Source organism: Sceloporus undulatus, chromosome 1 (assembly GCF_019175285.1).
Source record: "Sceloporus undulatus isolate JIND9_A2432 ecotype Alabama chromosome 1, SceUnd_v1.1, whole genome shotgun sequence".
Lineage (NCBI taxonomy): Eukaryota > Metazoa > Chordata > Lepidosauria > Squamata > Phrynosomatidae > Sceloporus > Sceloporus undulatus.
The window spans coordinates 272340661-272357369 of NC_056522.1; the positions used below are offsets into that span (position 1 = coordinate 272340661).

The 16709-nt window shown below is 41.1% G+C and overlaps 1 protein-coding gene across 1 annotated transcript; it reads right to left on the bottom strand.

The window, feature by feature from the left end:
- Positions 1-10781: 10781 nt before the first annotated feature.
- LOC121926441 (ferritin, lower subunit-like) lies at positions 10782-16382 on the bottom strand. The gene is made up of 3 exons (XM_042459434.1): positions 16203-16382; positions 13109-13255; positions 10782-11288 (listed from the first exon to the last, which is right to left on the bottom strand). Exons 1-3 carry the CDS (start codon positions 16380-16382, stop codon positions 10782-10784), a joined length of 834 nt encoding a protein of 277 aa, XP_042315368.1.
- Between the last annotated feature and the right edge of the window lie 327 nt (positions 16383-16709).

Here is a 16709-nt window from a genome sequence, read left to right on the forward strand (position 1 = left end):
TTTTCCTCTTTAATAGATTTGAGGTGGGGGAGTGTTCCTAGGGTTCCAGGTGTTCACTTGCCAGTTGTAACATTTCTCTTTCTACCCCTCCTGTGTTGTTTGCCCCATATATATATATATATATATATAGAGAGAGAGAGAGAGAGATGTCTTAAGTAGAAAGAAAGAAGCCCATAATTTAGAAGCAACCTTTGGGGTACAAAAATGATTGAGGAAACCTGGGAATATTGCAAATAGAAAACAACCACATTTGTCTCCTACCTTGAGGAGTGTCCCAACATATGGGAATGACAAGACAATTGCAAAGGGATTAGCAGCTCAGATGCAAATCGTGTTGTATCCAGTGGAATTTATTCCCATGGCATAATGCATGGGATTGCAGCCTAAGGCACTTTGTATATTCTTCAGTAAGCTTGTTGTGGGTTGGACACAGCTCACGCCTGGTCTTTAGCTCCTGTCTATCCAGCTTGTAAATGGGAACCTGATCTCTTGGGTTGAGGAAGCAAAGGACAGCTGGTCATAGTGCTGGTCACGCTTAGGAACTGGAGCCCTAGAGTTACAAGAGCACCTTAAGGCGAACTTTGGCTGTCTCTTAAGAATCCGCCCCTACAGAAGTGGATACAGAAAGGAGTAGCTTGTGACAGTAAATGGCAGGAATTGATTCTCCAGCTTATAGCTAGCCATGCAACAATCTAAGGTGTATATAACAAATCAGGTGCATGGTCCTAACAATCGCCCATGTTTCCCAACATCCTCGAGGGAGACAAATATATCTTTCCATGTCTCTTGTTCTTGTCATCTAATACAAGCAGAAGCACCTAGACTATTTTACAATCAGCTTACACACTTACATATTCACACACATGCATATAAACACACACACATACACTTCATGCAACCAAATAACCAGTATCTACCCTGTGTGTGTGTGTGTGTGTGTGCGTGTGTGTGTGCGTGCCTTCAAGCCCTTTCCAAGGTATGGAGACCCTAAGGCATCCTACTTGGGAAGTTTCTTCAGAGGGGTTTTTGCCATTTCATTGGCATCCTCTGAGGCTGAGAGAGTGTAACTTGCCTAATAATAATAATAATAATAATAATAATAATAATAATAATAATAATAATAATTTATGTTTCTCCGCCTCTCCCGGTGGATCTAAGCGAGGTTACAGTGACTTCAAAATGTCAACTTCCTTTTAACAGGTTACAAAGCTTGCTGTTTTATTTACCCTGCAACACAGATTCAAGATGCTGTATACTTAAGAGTCCACTAGGGGATGCTCCCTCACTCTTCCTAAATTGTTCCTGACAAGAAACAGGTGAAATGAAAATAGGCTTTGTTTTAAACTAAGCGTTTCTTTTCTCCAGTACAATTCAATATTCAGTTGTATTTGGAATAAGGGTGAACATATTATTTCAGTCCAGTTTTTTAAAATTATAATTTAATAAGTAAAAGTTGCAACAAAGCAAATACCTTCACATTTTTGATGCAAAGAACTTGAAGCTCAAAAATAAATGACAAAATAAACAAAACTTTTCCCTTTTCTTATATTACTACCTATTGTTATAGATGCCTTTTCTAGTTCTTTCAAACTGTAGGCATGCAATGCTCTCCCAGGAAGATAAGAAGAGCCTCATTGGATCAGATCAAAAGCTTGTCAGCCCTACCTCCCTTCTTTCCACATTATCCCTAGGCTAGCCAGATGCCTATAGAAAGCCATAAGCAGAACATGAATGCAACAGCAACCTCTATCTCACATTCTCCAGCAACTGATATTGAAAGACCTCTGAATCTTGAGAATCTTCTGAATCTTCGGGGCCATTCACACTACAGTTATATATCAGTTCACATACTGGTTTAAAAGTCAGTAGTTCACACTGGTGCCGGTTTTTGCACACCCGAATCAGGCTGTACCTGGGGCAAATCCTCTTTTGTGCATGTTTTTTGGAAACAGCCCCCCCCCCCCCCCCCGTTTCTTTTGCAAATAAATGGGTTAGGTGCTGCTAATGTGAACTTGTGGCAATCTACTTTGGGTCATTTTCAGGGGAGGGATTTGTGGGCAGAGGGGCTGAATCCTCTCTCACGAGTCGGAGTGTGTGGTCAGCTCCATTTTTGTGCTCTCTGCCAAAACCGGTGAGGGGGGATGCTCTTTTTAAATAAAATATTTTTCTTTTGACAGAATTTGCAAACCTTTGCATTTCCATGGATTCAACACAGGGTTTTGTCAGGCGTCTCGTGCGGGGCATCCTTCATTATGACCAGTGGGTGGGCAAAGGGCCACTAAATAGGTATCCCCCTTCTCACAGGGCTGAGTGCGTGGCCAGCGCTACTTCTTCACTTGCACAAGCTGCCAGTAAAGATGAGTTCAAAATTCCAGCTGATAGGTCCTTTAAAATGCTGCTTGCCCTCCCTGTCCTCTGAGGCTGGCAAGGGGAATTCCCCCAAAGATAAAGCTTTCATAGGGGTTTCATGGCAAGAGGTCCTCCAAGAGGCTTGTCCTCACCATCCTCCTAGGCTGGCCAGTGGGGATCTCCCACAGGGAGAAGCTCTCAAGGAGGGTGTTTAAAAACCTCCCCCTTCTTTTGATAGAATATGCGAACATTTGTTTAGTGGCGATTCCCTCCCCCCTCCCTGCTTTCAGTGCCTATTACCATGATCCCCATGCTGTATGACTACAAATGTCCCGCTTCTGAAACCTTTCCATTACCCCCTCAATTGTGTTCTGGGATTTAACTCTTTTTTGTTTTTTAATTTTTAATAAAGCCTTTATTAAATCATTTTAGCATTAAATAAATAACTCTTTTTTATTGAGAGAATATGTGAATGTTTGCACGGCCGTGGTTGTTGTCATTTTTCTCTGCTGCTTTGTCTTCCTTGGTTCAAGATGGCATGGAATGTAATAGTAAACAAAGGATCCATGCCTGTGCTTCGAGCCTATGTGGAGTTGGTGGCAATAATGGCAACAGCAGATGCTGGGATATGTCACCATCAGAGACAATGGATGTGAAGTGAAGTATATTCACATCATTTGATTGACACACACACACACAAAACCCTGAAAATGATCGAATACGATTGATAGGGAGGCTCCATTTTAAATTGGTACTTTGGGCAGTGGGAACATAATCAGGTTAAATTGCACTGGAGAGACCCGATCGGGGTAAATGTAATGTGAACTTTTGGTCAGGGCAGATTTGGTATTGGCTTGCCGAATCTGCCAATCTACTCCGCACAAAAGCACAAGTGTGAATGGGGCCAAAGTTCAAACAAACAAACAAACAAAAACAACCTCTCTGAATCTATGTCTGCTAAATCTGTATCTTCTGAATCTTATGGGAACATATTGCGATTATGACTACTAGCTGTCTGAAAGGTTTATGTGCTGAATGATACAGGGTAAGGAGATTTATCCAACAGCAAACTAGAAAGCACATTCTTCATTAATCATACACATCCTTACTCCAAGGAGGTCAAGGTTTTCCCATTTTGACTCTTCTCTCACAACACCCATGTACAGTAAAACAAGCTGAGATTGCAGTTCTAGATACACTTTCTTGGGTATAAACACCGTGGAACTAACTTAAACTTACTTTGAAGCAGATATGTATAAGACGGTGTTATTAGACTATTTAGTGAACTTTGTGACTGAAGGAGAATGGAAGGTATGAGACTCAGATTTCCCAGTCAGTCTGTCTGCTGGACTGCACTGGTTTTTAACATGCTCAGAATGTTTAAAAAATTGATCAAAGGCCATACAAGGTTCACAATTTGGATGTTATTTATTACCCAGCTGTCTATGGAAACTGTGAATAATTTCTTCTTCATAACTGACAATGTACTGTTAAATTACACTGCTCAGGACAAATGTAGGGTAGAAAGATAATCAGAATAAAGGAACTGTGGCATCAGTGACTCAGAAATAACCTCATCCTATGCGTGTTTACCTGTAAGTAAGCATACTTTATTTAGTCTAACAGGACTTACTTTGAAACAATATTCAAAAGATTATGCACTGCAGATTACTATAAATTAAACACATTACATATTACAATTAATGTGGGAGGTATCCACACTACAGAAATAAAGCAGCTTGACATCTGCTTTAACTACCATATCTCAATGTTGTGTAATTCTGGTATTTGTAGTCTTGTGAGCTTTTTAGCCTTCCCTGTCAGAGAGTTCAGGTGCCCCAACAAACTAAGGTCCGTTACAGACCGCCGCTTTGCAGCAGTCTGCCGGCGCTGCTGTTTGCTCCGCAAGGGAGCCACAGCAGCCAAACCATGCGGCTCCCGCATGGAGCAAAAAAGAAGCTCCAAAATGGAGCTTCTTCTCGCGTCACAGTTATGACGCCGTGAGGCGCCAATGGCGCCCTTGCGATGTCATAAGTGCCGTGCAATATGCAGACGCACAGCATCCACTACGTCAAGATGGCGGCAGCCGTGTGGAATGGCCGCTGCCATTTGTTACGGACAGAGTCCGTAACTGGAGTAGGGGCGTCTAGAAGAGACACCCCTTTTTTAAACTGGGACGTTCTAGGGACGTTCCAAATGGCGGTATGTAACCCACCTAAAAATCCTAGAATTCTATAGTATTGAGCCATGGAAGTTAAAGTGGTGTCAAACTGCTTTATTTCTGCACTGTAGCAGGAATAAGAACAACTCATTTGAAAACACTTTATCTCCATTTTATCAGATGAGAAATTCAGTAGCCTGTATATTATCATCTAGGAAATCTAGAGTGCCAAAAGAAACAAGGAAGCTAAGAAATATAATGAATTTCTGATAGTTCATATTTCATTAGTTATTTCACTATAATCTCATGGCATTACAACTAGGAGACTAGTACATATAAAGTTTTTAATATACTCATTTAAATGTGGTCTTAAAAGTTCCCATCCACAACAAATCTCACTATTTTTCATATTATTTTCTCCCATGTGGCTGTATTACTTAAATTTTTGAGACATGTATATGCCAAGGTTTTTAATGTCATTGTGGCACATTGTGGAATGGGAATAATATTAAAAGATGGATTCATAAACAATAATTGAACCTCAGAAGGTATTATGAGCAACTGTAAAATAATACTTAACTATGCATTAAAATTTGGCAGATTTCAATATATCTATTTTTAAATGGATTTAATTTCATTTGAAAGGAATATATACATGAAAACATTTTTTGTGGCATCAAATGTATTTTGTGCAGTACATCAAATTAAATATACATTCCTCCTAGTAATGTTTACTCTCAAGTATCATAATCATGTGTTAAATAGGATTTGAGTATACTCTCATTATATAGGCTTCTTTTTCCTACTTAAAATGTTATTTTAAAATATTAGGTTAAGAAACTGAAAACTAGCTAGGCTTAATGTACTTCTGATTCTGTACAGCTTCTACCTTTTGGTGTCCCAAGGCTGAAAGTGATATGCCCCAGGATGGTCTGGTATCGAACCTCCCACACTCCACCCACATTTATATTTATATATTACAGCTGCTTTTGAGAGGAAATATAGCATGTCTACAGCAACCATTCTAATGAAGTCACTCCAATGCTTTATAATCTCAGACTTAATACAAACTGAATTCTGCTTGGAGAACTAATGCTACAGGCAAGAAGGTTAAGATGTTGAAGGAGATGCTGTGAACTTTCCACTGATGTTTTAGTCTTCTTTCAGGCTGACGTGTTTGTTCCCAGCATGGGTAGTGGTTTCAGCACTGGAGTAGGACTCGAGGAGAACAGGGTTAAAATCCCCACTCAGCCATACAACCCCACTGTTTGACCTTGGTGGATACTAGTTTTGGAATTGGGGAATATAGCATGGCAGACCCTGAAATGGATGCAGATTATTCCCCTAGGGGGAATGGGCCCTAAGAAGAAAGAGAGAGGAGACCATCTAGGAATGTACTGCATGCTAGTCTTTTATGCAACCGTTGCCAATATATTCATCAAGCAACATATATCTGTGTGGGCCACCCCCAATTTGGAACTCATGCTATGTTAAACTACTTTCTGCAGCAAACACTGATGTAATTGATTTCTTTTCATGATAGTCCTGGTCAAAGTAAATTCATGTGTCAAAAAACATAAAAATGTGTGTTTATGAACCTTGCCAGTAAATTTATGATGACCCTGTGAATTTCATGGGGTTTTCTTAGGCAAGGAGTACTCAGAAGTGGTTTTGCCAGTTCTTTCCTTTGAAAAAGGAGGCCTGCTGGCACCTGTTTTTCCTCTGCAGGGAAGTCGCTGCCACCTCACTGCGCGGCTTCCCTGCGAAGGAAAAATAACCCACAAAAAGTGGGTTCTTTTTACCCCACAGTGGCGGTGTAATGAGTGCGCCACTGGCGCACTTGGTAAGTAAGCGAAGCGCAGTGCCATGCAGATGCTGCACGACGCTTACATAACAATGGCGGAACCCATGTATACAGGGTACCGCCATTGTTATGCCCTCGTCATGTGCAAGGGTTGCAGGGTGTGTGGATGCTCTGCCCACAGGTAATCCTAGCACGTGACAAGGGCATCACAAAAGGCCTATCTGTACCGGGCCATAGCCTGAATATAGGTATTCATTGAGATAGCCCAAGTACTAACCACAATTGACCTTGCTTTGCTTCCAACATCAGACAGGATCCGGTGCCTTCAGAGCATACAGAATAGCAGTTCAGAAACTGGACAGCAGAACTAAGATAGGTTTAAGTCTTTATTTTGTTCCAGGTTATCCAGGTGTAGCTAAAGTTTCCACAGTTTCTACACTTTTTATCTACCCTCAAATAAATCACTTTTTCTATTAGTCCAAATTATGCCTAGACACACATTCTGTTATTTCATGATTTGCATCTGAGTACCATCTTAACTGTACAATAGTTTGAATTACAGAGTCCTGGTCTAGAACACGCTGCTGGCTAAACCAAGTCATTACCTTAACTGTTACAATTACTAGAAGTAAATGGACAGATGATCCTGTTCACGTCTATTTGCATCTGCTAGATCTTCTCACCTTGTGTTGGATGCTTGCAGGATCAGCCCTAGCATTAGGCAGAGAGGCTGATGGGAGTGGGGTCAGGGTGAGGCGATGACTGTTGCTTCTGGTTTCCTGGACTGATCTCTTCTGTTGAAGCTATGTAGCTGTGAAGCTCTGTTGAAGCTGTGAAGCTGACCTGATCCTAGGCTCCCTACACTAACTTACTTCCTTTGGAAAAGGATCTTGTAGCACCTTTGAGACTCAGGGGCTGTGCAGACCACACCTTTTACAGCCAAACCGGGGCCATGGCAACCACATGCCGCAGCCCCAATCTGGCCTTTGCAAGGTGCAATAGTTGTGGTGCTGTGGCTTTATGGCACTCCTTCAGTGCTACATCATACAGAGGAGTGCCATGATGCTGCGTGCTGTGTAGTGCAGGCAGCGCATGGTGTCATGCTGCCCTGGGGGCGGAGCTGGGTTATGGTTCATATGGACACCACACCCTGATTCCACCCCCAGGGTGCCCTTTTCTGCCAGTGTGCACAGCCAGTCAGTGGTAGAAAGAGGCTGGTAGCATGCACTTTCATAGCCTTGAGTCTACTTCCTCAGATGCATGAAGTGGATGATCCAGGAGCAGACTGTGTGAGAATAGCAATAGAAATGCAAAACTTGTGGTTATGGAAATGAGGTGAGAAGTTCAGTTTTAACAATGGTCACTGGGGGACACATCAGGATGTTGCCTAAAGCCAAGGAGCCCTGGTGGCACAGTGGTTAAATGCCTGTACTGAAGCCATTCACTCAAAACCACAAGGTTGCGAGTTCAAGACCAGCAAAAGGGCCCAAGCTCGACTCAGGCTTACATCCTTCCGAGGTCGCTAAAATGAGTACCCAGACTGTTGGGGGCAAATTAGCTTACTTGCTAACTAGCTTACTTGCTGTTCACCGCTATGATCTTTGGAATAGCGGTATATAAATAAAACAAACAAACAACAAATAAGGTGAGCAGATAAATATATGAATGGTGGTGGGAACAGTGGAATGTAGTGTCCCCAGTGAACTGATGAACTAGCCAAGGGAGCCCTCATGAGGCTGGGGGATTAGCTAGTGTTATCATATGTGTACCATTGTTTCTGTTCAATCCACTACTGATGGATTGGAGTTTGTGGATATGTTTCATTTCTGCTATTTCTCCTCCCAGTTTTCCTTTCTATTGTTTGTTTTTTGTTCAAGGACCATTGTTCTGAGGTCCGACCGAGGTGGAATGTCCAGGGAGACTGAAGTATTCTGCAGCCAGTTTTTGTGTACTACCATTCCTTATGTCAATTTATCATCTGGAGCAGAGACTGGTCTATTTGCTCAATGTAGAGTGGCTGAAGGCCATTTCTGATAGAGGACGACATGGATCACATTGGAGGATGAGCAAGTGACTCTCTCATATTGTGGGTAATATCATTAGGTCTTGTGATGACATTTCCTAAATACATGTGTGGGCAGGACTGGCAACTGGGTCTGTGGCAGACTCAAGTCTAAGAAAGCTCATGAGACCAGCTTATTTATTAAAATTTAACAGATCTGTAATATGATACTAACTTCTTTCAGTTAGTCTCAAAGATGCTACAAGATCCCCTTGGATACTGATTTTCCAGAGTAACATGCCTATGTCATTGAATTCTCTTACTTTTGGCTGGACATTTCCTCCTCACCATTGCTGAAAATTCAACTGCCAGCCCAAACATCTGGGGAGGTGGTGTCATCTTGTTTTCCATTTCAGGAAGGAAAACGTTTTGAGTGGGTCCTGAGTGTTTGCTAGCACAATCCATTTCCCACTTTCAGGGTCCATCTTGCCTTATTTTATTTATATCCTGCCTTTCTCTTTGTACAAGATCGAAGGCGAGACTTGACTTGATAGGCAGAATAATGATCTGACCACCCCAGCCCACTACAAAGGGTGACTAATCCATCTATTGTCCTCCAGATGTGTTGCATGATATTTTGGTGAGAGAAAGTGGACATCAGATTGGGAAAGTCTAGCCTAGAAAAATCTAAATGTGGTGTTGTTGAGAACAGAACTTTAGTGAACAAATTCATAAGCTAATATGTAAAAGCAGAGGCAAAGTGAGCTATAGAAGAAAATAAATTTATACAAATAAGTCCTGATTATGGACATCTATGACCAAGCCACTATTAAGCACATTTACAGTGCAGAGCTATACATGTCTACTCAGAGGTAAGCCCCATTGAGTTGAGTGAGGCTTATTTTCAGCTAAGTGTGCATAGGACAGCATCCTTATCAGAATGATGCTTATTTGTGCAGAGATAATTCTTTAAAATCCATATTGGTAGGTACTTGTAATGGGAAAGGAGGGAATACTGTCCTTCATGTTGACAGCATTCCAGTGTTGAATGTTATTTTCCCCATAGGAATGAATAATATGACCTCACATAAGTGAAGGAATGCACTTAGGGACATCAGTAATATGGATTTTAACTTTCTCCTACTGATCACTGATTCAGTGTTGATGCTAACATGGGTAATTGTTGTTTCTGATATGGATGTGCTTAATTCATTTACAAAACAACTTATTCCCACATACACATTCTCCAACTGATGTTAAATAATGACAATTCCTTGCGAAAAAGCACAAAAGAAATCTTTATTTCGGATTTACATTTTTTGGTATCATTATTGGCATAGCAGGCATATTAATGCTGTTAAAAGGTCACCATATAGATATCTCTAAGTACAAAGTAAAAATTGTGCTGTCGTTATGCTTAGTAGCAATCCCCCCCAAAAAAAATTTCTAGCAAAAATCTGCTTGGCAAAGGTCACACCACTACATGCCATCAGTAAGACTGCTCAGAAGAACAAGAGGAACTGAAACCATGGATATAGATGTGATAATTTACTCCTGCCTGTATTGGAAACTCCCAGGACAGGGGGAAAAACCCTCTTCCTACCTTTGGATTAAAAAGTCATGCCTAATCTTAGGCCCCATCCCCACTTACAGATAAATCAGTGTGCGATCTGAATCGATGGATAGATTTGACAGCGGAGCATGGTTCCCACTACATTTGTCCTAATCACATTTCCCCCCACTACATTTGCCCCAATCACATTTTTTTCCCTCCAAAATAATTCATTTTTGGTTCCCATTCACAAATGAATTGATTCAAAATTATTTGGTTTCAGTCGGTCGAAGGGGAAATTTGAATCAGTTTCGATCCGCATGTGGTTCACACTTGCAGAGATTTGATTTATCGAAAAAGAAGCGGAAAAATCAGCATTAAAAAGGTGTGGGTTAAATGGGTCCAGCACATGGCCCCCTCTTGGAATTGCTTTAGTGATTTGGATTAAGTGGGAACCAGGGTCGTTTGAACTGGTTCAAACCGATTCACGATCCGGTTTAAAAGGTAGTGGGAATGAAATTGATGAGAATTTGATTGGAACAGGAGGTACATCATATGGATTATTTTTTTAAAAATTACAAAGGTATAAACCCCCACTCTGTAGCACAGACAAGAAACTCAAGTCTGTGCTGCAGACTGGGAGTACAGAAGCAGGGCATGAGTCTTTGTTCTCTGATCAGTTAACAGAGTAACAGGGAAAGAGTTTATGGATGTGAAACAAGTCAGTTTTGAAAATACCCTTTAAAACATGGTGCAAGCAAGCAAATAATGAACAATTATGACATGGCGATTGTACAGTTGACCTGTTTGTGGGGATTCTGATTTCACATGAACTACAGTATTTTCCATAGTAGAGCAATTTAGCAATATATACATATCATATCACTACTCAGCAAGAAGGGGCTTCATAATCTCACCCAGTGTAATACCATCTATGGTCTTGCCTTCGGTCTGCTTCCCGTAAGCCTTTCCACCGAGGCTGAGAGGGGAAGTAGTATACACCTGTGCGTTTCAGTCTTATGTTATTCCTCTGCCATGGGAATTCCTCTTGTAGCAGTTGTAGTTCCTTTGCGGTTCCTGTACATTTATGAAGTGACACACAAAAACTGCAGCAAGCCTCAGAATCAGGCCCAATCTTGAGTTCTTTTTGCAAACGGTCTATAAGATAGTTCTCAAGGTCACCTCTTCCATCCTGGGTACTCCTGAGCCTATGCGCATTGGTAAGTAGATCTCCCATGAGTTTGATCCTCATGATCTTGGGTCTGAGAAATTCCTTCTTGATTGTACTTGCAGTCTGAGGATCCACATACTTGATACTCAGAGCATAAAGCTCTTCAAAATAGCCTGCCAGTGTCTTCCACTGTAATAAGGCTACTTCCAGGGCTGGTGCAACACCATTTATTAACATATTGGGTGGTTTCTGGAATTACAAAGGACAGAACAAAGCTTGCAAATAATAAGGTTGCAAATAATAACTACTAAAGTTGGTTTCATCACATCTTCAAGTGCTTGTATTGCAAACATCTTACCTCTGTCTTCTAACCAACTTCTTACAAAACTATGGTGTGGTAGTTTTAAGTATGGGAAATCCAGATTTTGCTCAGCAATGATTTTCATTCAAGGAAGGTTCAGGAACCCAGTGGCATCATTAGTGGGGTGCAGTGGTGCAAACCACACCAAGGGGGGGTGTCACTTGGTGGGGTAGTACACCCAGAGGGAATGGGCTTCTGGATTCCATGTTGTAATGGCCACGTAAGACTCAGAAGGTGGAGGGGGCTGCTGAGAGGGCTGAGTGTGCCCCCACCTTGCTGCCATGCTGTCATTCTATGCACCATCACAGCAAAGGGGGGAGTGCCATTTTGGCCCCATCCCTATAATTCATGAAACCCCACTTGCCCTCACCAGGTGAGACTGTAGGTGTGGATGTCACTGTGGGAATCTCTGGCCCTGAAGATGCTTTGGCCTCCAAGTCCCAGCAACCTCTTCTAGCATGGTTAAGAATAAGGGACAGTGGGAGCTAACAGTCAGCACATACCCATTACCTTTCAGCCTAAGTAATTTCATAAAGTTAAAATTATGGTGAGAACTATGAAATAAAAATATAACAAAGAAATATATGTGGACAAGGCTATTGTTCAATTTTTTCTGGGGTGGGGGAACATATGACCCTTCAGATATTGGCTTTAGCCAGCATAGTCAAAGGGTGAGTTGTGGGCACAACATCTGAAAGGTGTTAGTTGCAGGCCAACAATATCTGTTTACCATCCTTGTTTTATGTTGTATGTTAGCAAGATTTTTGATGAACTGATGCCAAAGACATACTCCTTGCAGTATATTGCCATTCGAACAAGGAGCTCCTAAGCTAGGTTGTAGCCACTCATTGCATGGTTGAATAAAGTCAAAAGAATGCAACACAGATCCATGTGGATCTCAAAAAATAAAATATATTTTTTAAAAATGTGGAACAATCCTGTGCACTTTGTCTTGAGTTCCTTGGAGGAAAGATGGGATACAAACACATGGCATGGTACAGTATTCCTCATCTAGGTAATGAATCTCACCTAGAGGTGGGCCATTGCAACAGAGATTAAATTAATTAAATAACAAAGGGAGCTTTGCTAAATTTTAAAAGAACTGTGAAAATTTTTCTTAAGGTGGGGGAAAGAGCATAAAATTAATTTCACCAGAATAGATTTTTTTTGTTAGTACAAATTGTACCTCAGGCAGGGTGAAAGCACACACACACACACACACACACACGCACACACACACACACACACGATAGTGTGGTGTACTGATTTGAATGTTGGACCATGATCCTGGAGACCAGGTTTTAATCCTTGCTTGGCCATGAAATCCAGTGGGTGACCCCTTGGGCAAATCGCATGCTCTATGCCTGAAGGTAAGGCAATGGCAAACTGAATCATAATTAAATATTGTCAGCATACTAGGTAAAAAGCAAATCATTACAGTACCTCACTAGAAGTGGCAATTCATTTCTTTGCCTCTTGAGAGGCAGCAGTCTTGAACACACATACTCTACATTAAGATCTATTGAATGTAGATGAACTGACTTTTGAGTAAATATGCTATATACTGTATGCCTTATCGATGAAGCATTACAATATAGCAAAGAACAACATTTAAGAATAGTCCAACACTCTGGCTCTTGAAAGGGAATTACATGGTTAGAATGTTATGAAATATAATTTAATGTGATGATGAGTCCTTGCCACATACCTGAATAACTTTGGTGCAGTATGAACCTCCCCTGAGGTGCTGGTATTGTATCAAAGCTTCTGCTGCTTCCCTTTCCTCCTTAGCTTGATCCAGGAAGAATTTTGAGACATTTGGGAAAGCCATATCAGTCTGGTCAAAAGTCTCACCCTATCAGAGCAAAGAAAACATCAATATTCCTATATAAAATACAATACTGAGAATACACACATACCTCAAAAAGTTGTCTTACCATACAATTTCAACAGGAGTAAAAAGGGGAACATTTCAGGAACACATACAGAATTTATAGAATCCTTACTCTTGATGGCCTACCATGGAATAATGAGACCAGGCACAAGTTGTTTGGTTAAACAAGGGCCACTTTATTGACCTAGTTAATGAGATTTACAGTCCTGAAAGACCACAAGATGGGGATCAACCTGATGCAGGCTCATTTGGGGGCAGGTGTCATTCCCTGACTACCTTCCCAGATTTCCCTTGGGCAAAACACCTGATCCTGGGGCGCAGTCCATTTTACTGTAGGAAGGTAGACCCAGGTACTCCCACCCAAGCTGTATAACTTTACCTGTGTACCTTTAAAATGCTAAAGAGATGGGGTGAGTGGGGGTGAGTCTTAGTGGGAGGAGAAAGGGGAAACCTCAGTTTTTAAATTTAATTTTTTTTTTTGAAAAATGTATTTTTTAAAAAAATCCTTTAAAAACATCACATTTCACCAAATTTTCACTTCAACCAGCTGCAGTTAGGTATATGTATATGCAAATGCTTTTGGCTGTGCATATTATACTGTAATTTAAAGGTATAATTTTAATTTTGCTTTATGTCACAACTATTACCATTACATTGAGTAATATACAGAATTATGAATAATGAGTAGCATTCATACAAAAACATTACTAAGGATTCTGTATGGTGTAGTATGGGAGGAGGTCAATGTGGGGGGGTAACACCATGACTTACTGCACCAGGTGACACCAAAACTCTTGATGTCACTGGCAGGTAGCCTGTTATTTGTGTGGGGTCTCAGCCTTCATCAAAGTGTGAAGAAATGATTAAACACAAAGAAAAAGCATTAAGCATACAAAGATCAATATTCATATTCAAATCTCCAATTACATTCTGCACGTACAGAGAATATTGCACTTATCACTGGTATTAATTTATTTTCTTCATTATATTTTTGGTAGCAAAATAAGTTTTTGCATTTTAAGAATACTGCCAGTTTGAACTTTAATATTGATCTTTGATCAGGCAATGTTTCCCCCTCCTCTCTTGTTAGATGTAATCTGGTAACAGCTGAAAAGATGTTATCACCTCCCACTGCTCTTTTTCTTTTCTTTCTTTCTTTCTTGTTTTGGTCTTTGTTGTTGCAGTCTACTCCCTCTCCTCTCCTCTCCTTAACTACTCCAATCTTCTTTTGACCGGGCTCCCATTGTTCCACCTAAATCCTCTGATTTCCATTCAACATTCTGCTGCTAAGATCTTGATCATGTCGCCCTATTTCTGGCATCTCTTCACTGGCTACCCATTCCTTTTAGGATTTGGTACAAGCTTCTTCTCTTAATGTTTAAAGCTCTATACAACCTAGCTCCCTCTTATCAGTCTTTATTTCATCCTGTTCGAGATTTGCGGTCCAGGAGCTTGGGGCTTCTTACCCAACCACGTGTTTCTTCTTCCTTGGCTCGGCTTCGTCCTTTTTCACTTGCTGCACTGTACTCCGGGAACTGCCTCCCTAAACATCTTCGGACTGTCTCTTCTCTTGCTAGTTTAAAATCTGAATTAAAGACTTTTTTGTTCTCTAAAGCATTTGGAACCATATTTTAATACTGTTTTATAATTCTATATTTGATTATATGTATTACAGTTGTTTTTACAGTTTGTGTCTTAACTGCATAACTTGCTTAATTTTATATAGTTTATATTTTATGACTTTTCAATTGTACGTCATTGGAAGGCTATATGCTGTTTTGACGCTACCTGTAAAGTGTCTTGCAAATTTAGAGCACTATATAAAATCATCATCATCATCATCATCTCCAATTTGCCTTGACAGCCATTCAGCACCTAACTGGTCCTCCACAGGACTAAGGTCAGTACAATGGGTGACCAATCCTTAGGGTAATACACAGTGGACATGAACACAGACCCTGTCATGAAGAAGGAGTACAGATGAAATAACTTAATGGTGGGGATGGGGTGGAGATATGATTGTGGCAAAAGTGGCAAAACTGACCAAATAGTGACTGTAAATATGGGACAGTTATTTAGGCAGCATCTGCACTGCAGATTCAATGCCATTTGACACTGCTTTAACTGCCATGGCTCAGTGCTATGGAATTCTGGAATGTGTAATTTTGTGAGATATTTAGTTTTCTTTTTCAGGAAGCTCTGGTGCAAAACCAAACTACAAATCCCAGGAGTCCATAGGAGGGTAATTAAAATGATAATTAAAGTAGTGTCAAATTTCATTAATTCTGCTATGTGGCATCAGCCTTAACAACAAATGAAATGCTATTTCCACAGTCATAATTTCTGCCCAAACTTACTTCATAATGGTCCAACATAGCAAAAAAAGACTTGCCCAATATATATTGGGCAAAAGAAAAAAATTCAGTCCAAGTCCCCAGGATTCATAAAGCAGAATGTATTTGCAGTATAAAATACGTGTGGCCCCACAGCATGGTAACAAAAATGGTCAGTTTTCTTAATCAGTTACTTAACTAAATATACTGAGGCCGCATCTACACTGCATAAATAATCCAGTTTGACATCACTTTAACTGCCATGGCTCAATGCTATGGAATTCTGGGAAATGTAGTTTGTTGTGGCACCAGAGCTCTGCTACAGTGCAGATGCAGCCACTAGTGTGCTCTCACAGGCATCTTCTCTTCCCCTTGCGTTCCTTTGCCTGCACTCTGCAGCCTTTCTGTTACAATGCCACAACAAACTATAAATCCCAGAATTCCATAGCATTGAGCCATGGCACTAAAAGTGGTGTTAAACTGGATTATTTCTGCAGTGCAGGATGTACAGAGCCTCTTCCCAAGCAAATGTTTGCAAAGTGAGCTATCTGTACCCCATAACTGCATAGCCTTACCAGCATCTGGAAGACATAGGAAGCCTCCAGCAGAGCACTGGTGATCCCACACAGGCCTTCTTCCACCGCAGGTGGGAAGTTCTGCCTCACCAGCTTGCCCAGAGCTCTGGCCTGCTGCTGCCGGTGGATGGAGCAGAAGGGCAGGCCACTCTTGAGCCTTTTGGGGTTAGGCTCTGCCATGGCCAGTTTCTCCTGTTGCTTCCTCTTTTCACCTTTGGCCTCTCCTTCTGTGTGGATGCTGGTTCCAGAGCTCAGACACCTTGGGATTGGAAAGCCAAGGTCAGATGATTATTATTCTTTTTAAAAAGATAACCCAAAACTTCACCAAGAGAGAAAGCACACCCTTGGTTTTTACACACCGCTCTCTATATATCTGGCTTGACAAGATGTAGAGGCGGGGCACCTGGAGCTCACCTGCTGTCAGTACTTTCCCAAAGAAAGCTTTTTCATGCCCCAAGAGACTAACGGTCTTTGACAGCAGTCCCCTTGGGCTTGTAAAAGCATACT